General features: G+C 27.1%; 1 protein-coding gene across 1 annotated transcript; it reads right to left on the bottom strand.

The window, feature by feature from the left end:
- Positions 1-218: 218 nt before the first annotated feature.
- LOC136999250 (uncharacterized) lies at positions 219-5,120 on the bottom strand. The gene is made up of 3 exons (XM_067352826.1): positions 5,075-5,120; positions 1,165-1,274; positions 219-957 (listed from the first exon to the last, which is right to left on the bottom strand). The coding sequence occupies exons 1-3, from the start codon at positions 5,118-5,120 to the stop codon at positions 826-828; spliced, it is 288 nt and encodes a 95-aa protein (XP_067208927.1). The 3' UTR covers positions 219-825.
- Between the last annotated feature and the right edge of the window lie 4,593 nt (positions 5,121-9,713).

The following is a 9,713-nucleotide window of genomic DNA, read 5'->3' as shown; positions in this document are numbered from 1 at the left end:
ACTAATACTTTTTACACAATCTATAAACATAACATAAATAATCAATGCCAATAACGATGTAACATATTCCAGAAGAAACAAAAATTTCTTTACATAGTTCTGTTTCATTTTCTCCGTTTGCATAAAAGTAATAATACAGAAAAATGTAGACTGTTTGCAAGCTATGCAATAACAAGAAAAGTATAACGATGCGATAACTCGTTAGCTGTATCCATCACTTTTTATACAATGGAAGAAACAAGAAATTAAAAGCAATTTAAAAAAAAAAATTAACGCATAAGAACATTAATCAAGTTGCTCGCCCTCTTTGAGTTCTTCAGGATCGTTTCCATTCTTTTGATCTCTTTCTTTGTTTTTTCCTTTTTCTCTGTCCATGTGCTCTTTTGCATGTGCTAACCATATTTTTATGGGACCAGATATGTGCTCATCTTTTGCAGATTCATGTGCGTTTCTTATAATACCTAAAAAAAAAAAAAACATTTTGAAATAACGTCTTCAACATAAATAAAAGATACAAATCTGTAATAAAATATAATTTTAATTTAATAAAAAGTTATGCAGTTTTTTTTTTTAATTACGTTTCTAATACTTATTATTACTTCTAAATGTAATATATATAGTTGAGAAATGTTAATATGACTATTATACATTTCAAAAGTATTTGTTAATTTTTTTATACAATTAAAAGATATATGCTACAAATACTTACAACATATTTTTCAAATTTGGATAGCATTTAATGACATTTGCACTTTATGATATTACAAAGAAAAAATTGTTTATTAATATTTTACTTACTTAAAATTACTTGACATAAATTTAGCTTCAAAAAATTTCTTTTTTTTTGGCACCATGCCAGCTGTACAGCACCGCAACTTCATTTGACATTATTTGTCTCAATACAGATAAACAGGAATGTTTAATTTCTCGCCCTGTTATTCGTGCTAACTGTTTGACCTGGAATAAGTTGAAATGATTATTAACAATACTTATGTTCCATGCAATCAAAAGTAAAGCTTTTTAAATAATTCTTTGTGGACATTACTTAGGCGTTCTTCAATTAAAGAATTTGATTACTTTTTTAATTTTCAATGTCTTAAATACAATCGTAAATTATTCTTCTCTTAAACTAATATTTTTTAATATTAAAGTAATTATATTTACCATTTTATTCCGGTAAGAAACATCATTATCAAGTTTGGATTCCAAAGCTTCTAATTCGTTCTCATCTTTTAATGATAAATGTTGGAAAATGTCAATTTTTGCTCTTTGTCCTGAACGTTCTTAGAAAGCTTGTGTAAAACTTTTTCGATTTGAAACAATTTAATTCATATAAAGGAAAGGCTCAAATGATAACTATTACATAATATAATAGAAAGGCATTGAGAGCCGTCGCGGGATGTTAGTGCAAAATTTTAATTTTTCTTAAAGAAATTAATTTATTAGTCTACGTGAGACAGTTAAATTTGTACACCGATCTCTGGTTCGAGATACTTAAAGTGTACGAAAATTTTAGTACATTGTTCTCACATATGGAGAATTAGTATGTACTAATTTTTTCGATTTGTTTTAGGACGTTGCTTACTTTCAATTTCAAATGTTGGAATTTTTGTATAACAAAACGTTCAAAATCAGACCCTGCAACACATTTAAACAACATTTGTGTGCGTGCGTGCGTGCGTGCGTGCGTGCGTGCGTGCGTGCGTGCGTGCGTGCGTGCGTGCGTGCGTGCGTGCGTGCGTGCGTGCGTGCGTGCGTGCGTGCGTGCGTGCGTGTGTGTGTGTGAGAGAACAAATTTCTTGTTTCTTTAAGGAAGTCTACCACTTTTTGAAAAAAAATAGAAAATATCTCGCAGATTATTGATTCTTCGACAAATCTACTGTAATAATTTCGTACACAAATAATAAAAAAAATTTATTTTTATGTAAAAAAACGTATCATTTTATTTCAAAAAAATGAAGATGGCCTTTATTTAACATAAAGGATCTAATTTTTTCGAAAATTGTTTTTTATTTGTCTCCCTTAAAATCATAATTTTGAAATAAAACGTTTATCGTAAAAGGTTAATTTTTTTATTTATTAACAAGTCTCACGTGCCTCATTCACTCTATAGCTGCGTTCGGGATTGCAAATCAGAGACATCTGTTTGCTCTTTCACCTCGAAAATCGTTCGGCAATTCATATCTTTCTGCTAGATGTCATTTCATCTACGTTCGGTATTAACATTTTTAGAGCGAATCAAGCTCCTCGATTTACTTCGGATTCAAAGACCGAGCTCGCAGAGATAATAGCTGCGTTCCGAAATTCACTGCCAGTACTGAAAATCTACAATATACGTAACGTAAACTGTAGATTTTCAGTACTGGCAGTGAATTATGGAACACAGCCAATATAATGTTAAGCGCCAAATTAAAATTTATAACCTACAGTAGCTGCTTTTCAGGGTATGTCTGCATCCACAAACAATGTCTATGAAATAATAGAATATGATGGTGAACAATATTTATATAATAAAAAAGGTAAGTTTTTTTAAATTTATTTTTCCTTGACAATTTGCGAGGTTATAACATTATTTGAAAGCGAAGAATGTGAATTTGTTGATTAATTTTTAGACCGAAACTTTTGTTGTATATAAATAAGTGTAATAAAATAAGGTGGGGGGGGGGCCTTCTCTCTTAACAATAATGATCGATGTCATTGCGCATTTTATATGGTAAAAAAAGCTACACACACACACACACACAACCAATGATTATTATTAAAAGATAAAAAATAGGGGGCCTAAGTTATTATTTTATACAAATAAATATTTAAAACGTAAGATGAATAAAAAGCTGTTAAGAACTTAAGCTAGATGTTCGTACTCATTTATTTATTTACATTAATATAATATCACAGACGTTTCGGCCTTGGCTTAGGCCTTTCTCAATGTGATAAAAACGGTTTTGTTACATTAAAATATAGAGCGTGAAATTAACATAATATCTTATTTTTATACAGTTTTTTACTATAATCTAAAAAGTAACGTTTGCATTATCTATTCTCATTCACAATTTCTCTCCGACGCATGTTGAAACGATGATATATAACAAAACGCAATCCGGCGATCAATGCGGTATAAATTATATGTTACTTATTAAAAATACCGTCAGTGAATGTAAAAGGAGACCCAATAAGAATAAGAGTTGATTAAGAAAAATTGGATGGTCATTTTCTACCCACACAACACATGGACGTCTTTGGGACGTACCACATATGTCCTCAGATGTCCATTTTATGACGTCAGTTTTTGGACGTCGAAAGGACGTCCAGAGAACGTTTTATGGACGTTCCAAAATATTGTCTACATCTTTATGAGAGATAAGATGTTTTGAAGATGTCCTGGGAACATCCATAAAATGTCCCCAGGATGTCTGTGGTACGGCCCGAGGACATCTGTGGTATGACCCAAAGACGTCCATAATAATGTCTCAAAAGACATCCGTTCCCAGAGAATAATGTAATTCGTGCGAACTTACACATATTTATATTATATATACTATATTATATTATTAGTGTATTATACATATATATAATCATAAATAATAAAAATATTTAATATATATATATACTTAATAAAAAGTTGAAAATAAAAAAATTTAATAATACAAAAAATTTTTAATATAATAGTTTTAACATTTTAAAATAATCAATTAAAAATACAAAAATTGGATTACTTAAAAATTGCAAATTTATTTTAATAAAAATTAAATACATAACAATAATAATCAATTATAAATGTCATAAATTTTATTTAAATAAATTGAAATTAATTATATAAAAATAAACTGAATTTAATTAATTATATAAGAACTTTTATTTATGTTTTATTGAGGTTTAAAAATCAGCTATTTAAATATTATATATTTTATTTAAGAAAATTGAAGAAATAGAAATTATTTTTATAAAAATTAAATCGATTTTTAATTGGATTTATTAAAAATATGTCAATAAAAAATAAATTGTACGTTTTAAATCATGTAATAAAAATATAATATAATTTATTCAAATAAATTAAAGTTTTGTAAATAGTAAATAATTAAATAAATTAAAATAATAACAAATTACATTGATTACATTATAATTTAAAAATAAACTGTACATTTTTAATTAAGTAATAAATATATCATATATTTTATTTAAATACATGAAAATTTATTGTATAAAAACATTTTTAGTAATAATTTATTAATATTTTACAATACTTTACAATTCATTCCGTAAAAATTAAATGCATTATACAAAAATGTTGAATTTATTAACAATTTGTTTTTTTTAAATAAACAATCAAAAATTAATACATTTTAACAAATAGATGTAAGTGAAATTTATAAAAATTAAATTAAATAAAAAATAAATAAAAATTCAGATTTTTCAAAATTTTTTATTTTTTATAATCAGAATTAATTTTTGACTAATCATAATTTAATTTACATGCAATTACAAAATATATGTATATATGATTATTAAATATATTCATAAAATAAATATATATATATATGTATATACATATATATATATATATATATATATATATATATATGTCAATTGGCTATTTTGACGACAGTGACAAATACGCTATATTATTGTATACATTAGAGTACATTGACTTCCCGACGTATACATCACAAAAATTTTTGCAATGTATACGTCAGAAAGTTAATGTATAAGCAATTAACTATGGATTGGCTATTTCGACGACAGTCCAAAATTATGTACAATGATATATTGTTTGATTAGTTTGGCGACCCTATCATATTATATGAAATAATTAAATGTGCTTATTTGTGTATTAAATGAAACAATTAAAACACATTTTTTGATAAAAAATTTAAATGCGAATATTCCATCAATTATGCAATACTTATTATAAGAATTAATTAGAGAACATAAAAAAAAATGCTTGTGCAAAAATTAATATAAAAAATCTATACAGGGTGGGCCATTTTAATCCATCCACGCAAATAACTCCGAAGGTATAGGTGATAGCGAAAAATAACTCGTACAAAAGTTGTAGGGTTCAAAGGGAGCCAACCGTTGATGACCTTGAACTTGACCTCGAAGTCGATTTTCAAAGTCATTTTAAGATTAACAAGTGTTTTTTAAATGGAAACCCCTATTTTTGATTCCAAAATCTAATAGCTGGTGTCAAGAGCTTTTCAAAACACTATAATGAAGTTATTTTTCATTAAGTACTTTTCGAGTTATGAGGCTTGTAAATTACAGTATTTTGACATAAAATACAAAATATCTTGTAAAACATTCAATTTTTGGGAATTTTACCTTAATACTTTTATGCATAAAATAATGAGACGAATCAATTGGTATAAAGAAAACACATAGTTGCTTTCAAGAAAAAATATGTAATTTGCAACATGCAACTGCATACTTTTTCTTGAAAGCAACTATGTGTTTTCTTTATACCAATTGATTCGTCTCATTATTTTATGCATAAAAGTATTAAGGTAAGATTCCCAAAAATTGAATGTTTTACAAGATATTTTGTATTTTATGTCAAAATACTGTAATTTACAAGCCTCATAACTCGAAAAGTACTTAATGAAAAATAACTTCATTATAGTGTTTTGAAAAGCTCTTGACACCAGCTATTAGATTTTGGAATCAAAAATAGGGGTTTCTATTTAAAAAACACTTGTTAATCTTAAAATAACTTTGAAAATCGACTTCGAGGTCAAGTTCAAGGTTATCAACGGTTGGCTCCCTTTGAACCCTACAATTTTTGTACGAGTTATTTTTCGCTATCACCTATACCTTCGGAGTTATTTGCGTGGATGGATTAAAATGGCCCACCCTGTATATACAGAAATTTATATACATAAATAATATATATCCTTTCACATAATATGGTCAAATCGCCGTATTAAACCAAACAATGTAATATTGTAATTTTATACTCGCAGAAATAGCAATCTATAGTTAATTGTTTATACAAATTTACTGATGTTCCATACTATAAAAAATTTTATAATGCATATGTCAGAAAGTGATATGCTTCGATGTATGCAATAAAATAATTGCAGTGTAACTTCTATTTCTTTTATTTAAGTAAAAGTGTGTGAGACAAAATCAGCAATATTATATTCTATCTCTCTCGGTATTATTTAGCTCCCTCTTCTATTGTGCTAACTATGTTATATATAACTGACTTTATTTATCAAAAATAATTTATTTAACACGAATAATATAACATATTTAAAAATTTAATATTCTCTATCAAAATTTAAAAAAAAGCGAACTTCTAGAAAGAGAAAGAAAGATATAACAATAAAATAGCATGCCTTGCAAAAATAAACGGACTTAAGTAAGTACATGTGAATAAGACTCATTGTAAGGCAATGTGGATGCACTGTAATGTGATAAAATATGTTATGTTATTTGGGAGCAAGTAAAAGTATTTAAAGTACATATTAAAACATGATTGATATTTCTGTTTTTGATGTGGTGTGAATAGTGAGTGTAACTGTGTATATAATCATGTCTCTCATAGGACTACAATAATTAATTAAAGCTTCTTACTTCAAGTGTTAAGTAAAGTAATACACACAACACTACACTTTTGCAATTAAAAGATATTACTGTGTTCATGTAATAAATAAGTGTTGCAAATAAAATACATTTATGCTAAGATTCTGATTTTTATAATTAACATAAACGGATTTTTATAATTAATATTAACACAATAAAATGAACAGCTTACTGTTTCTATTAATATTTTAAACATATATGTATATGTGTGCGATGTGTAATATTCTACATATTGAATTGTCACTGCTGTCAAAGAAGCTGTTAGAAGAGAATCCATTTTCAAAGCACGAGATTCTTTCCAGCGAGAGTTTATTATTATTAATTTCCTTGCTACTAGAATTCTGTATAATGTTGTGGAAATATCAATATCTATTTATTCATCAAGTTAAATTCTATAGTTGGACATTTGCTGTTACGTGTTGTGCCATATCAGTGAACAATAAAAATAAAAATAACAATAAAAATCAGTGAACAGAAAATATAATTGTGAACTTAGCTGTGTAACAATATCACAATAACTAATTAGTTTCTTTTATAATGTTTTGAATTTAAGTAGAGCATTAGAATTCTATATTGTTGTGATAAATGATAGTTATTACGGTATTTATGTAATATATAACAGTGCAATGCATGAATGAAATTCATTTGTGGCATAAGATTTTTATAATTTTAAGGTTATTTGTTTACTATTTTTAATAATATTTAATAAGACATATATGTATATACGCTGACAAATTATATAGAGAGATTATATGCACTGTTATATATTGCATAAATATCGTAATGTGTCATTTATCACACAATACAGAATTCTAATGCTCCATTCAAATTTAAAAGAATATGAAAGAAACTAATTATTGAGAAGTATTGTTATACAGCTAAATTCACAATTATATTTTCTGTTATTGTTCACTAATATGGCACAACACGTAACAGCAAATGTCCAATTAGAATTTATCTTGATGAATAAATAGATGTTGATATTTCCACAACATTACACAGAATTCTAGTAGCGAAGAAATTAATAATAATAAATTCTCTCTGGAAAGAATCTTGTGTTTTGAAAATGGATTCTCTTCTAATAGCTTCTTGGCAGCAGTGACAATTCCACATGTGAATTATTATTAATACTACACAACATGCATGTATGTCTTGTTAAATATTTATAAAAACAGTAAGCAGATAACCTTAAAATCAAAATCAGAATCTTGTAGCACTAATGTATTTTATTTGCAGCACTGTTATGTATTGCATGGCACAGTAATTTTAATCGCAATAATATAGTGTTTTATTACTTCACTCAAAGTTTTAATTAGCTTTCATTAATTATTATAGTCCTATGACATGATTAAATACACAATTACACTCATTATTTACAGATCACACCACACGTCACAAACAGAGATATCAATCATGTTTTAATATATACTTTGAATATTTTTACTTGCTCTCAAATAAAATATTTCATCACATTACGGTGCATCATCATTTGACACCATTGACTAATCACAGTCGATTATTCTTCCATAATTTATCTGTGATTGGTCAATTTCTTACGGCTTACAGCTTACGGCTTTATTATAAACCAACCCTTAGTTTTAGACTGTGTTCGTTATGCTCGCTTACATGCTGAAAGCATCATTCTATCTTTCTTCGACGCATAATGAACAAGAAAGACAGACTGATGCTTTCAGCGCGTAAGTGAACATAACGAACGCAGCCTTATTCACATATACTTCAAGTCTGTTTGTTTTTTAGGCACACTATGTACCGTTATATCTTTTTTCCTTTTTGTTGATCTCAAAATACAGTTTTTAAAAATTTTAAGAAAGAATGCTTAATTTTTAAATTGTATTATTTATATTTATGCAACAAACCATTTTTGATAAATAAAGCAAACTGTATAACATATTGGAGTTAGTACCGAATAGGAAATAAGCAAATAATGCCGAGCCGAGAGAGTTAAGGCCGGTATTCATAGTCGATTCTTATAATTAAGACCGTTTTAAGTATAGTCTTAAGATGTCATAAGCCAATCACAGAGCCGTATTAGCGTCTTAAGGCTTTACTTAAGACGATCTTAAAATAAGAACGGACTATGAATACCGACCTTAGAGTCTGATAGGTACTGTTGATTCTGTCTCACACATTTATCTAAATGAGAAAAATATGTTATCTTTTATAACAAGACGTGCTCTCTTTGCCTCTCTATCAGTTTCTATATACTTTTATGTTTCATAATCTAGTGAGGGCCTATCCAGACAAACTTGCATAGTCGCATAAACATATACAAGGAAATTAATTGGTTTATAAGCAAATGCATAAAGAAATGGACCAATCAGTTTCCTTATGCATATGTTTATGCGACTATGCAAGTTTATCTAGATAGGCCCTAACTGTTGTTACTACACAAAAATAAACAAAAATCTTAATTAGAACTGAATAGTTATCATAATAATGAATTATGAATTTAATCATATAGTTTTGCGCAGTTTAACGGACATGTTGATACGTGTCAGTGCATCTGTGTACATGAGGCGTAACTTGCGTAAAATGCGGATCCGCATTGCTTTCTCTCTTCTTTTGATGATTTCGAAATAATGTTGATGATTTTATTAATAAACTTGCTTTCTATTGTTGCACTGAAATTTTCCTTCTTGCTTTTGTCAAATATTAAATATATACATATTTCTTTAAATACAAAGAGAGTATAATAGTTTAGCTATAAAAAAGGAACCTATTGATATAATTAAATATTATTTTTATTTTATTTAAATATTACTTCTATTTTATTATTGGACGCTGTATTAAGATGCATTTTAGGTAACTAAAATTAATAATATAAATGTATTTCGAAATATACTCTGATAGTAGTGAAAATCCATATTTCGCGTGTTATTTATATATAAATATAGATTTGCAGTATTGTCATTATTTTAGACTGCATATGACTGTATATAAACTTTAATAAATAATGAAGAAAGAAAAATTTTTAAATAGAAAAAAATGCTCTTTTCTTATCTTTTGAATTAATAGAATGTATCATTGAAGCATTAAAGGAATGAGGAATGAAATTTCAATGCAACATTAGTGCAATTAAAATGAACGCCTTAAACTGAAATTTTTCT

The sequence above is a fragment of the Linepithema humile genome, chromosome 4 (assembly GCF_040581485.1).
Source record: "Linepithema humile isolate Giens D197 chromosome 4, Lhum_UNIL_v1.0, whole genome shotgun sequence".
In the NCBI taxonomy this organism is placed as follows: Eukaryota; Metazoa; Arthropoda; class Insecta; order Hymenoptera; family Formicidae; genus Linepithema; species Linepithema humile.
The sequence above is the reverse complement of the archived record's forward strand: the minus strand, read 5'-3'. Positions and strand labels throughout refer to the sequence as shown.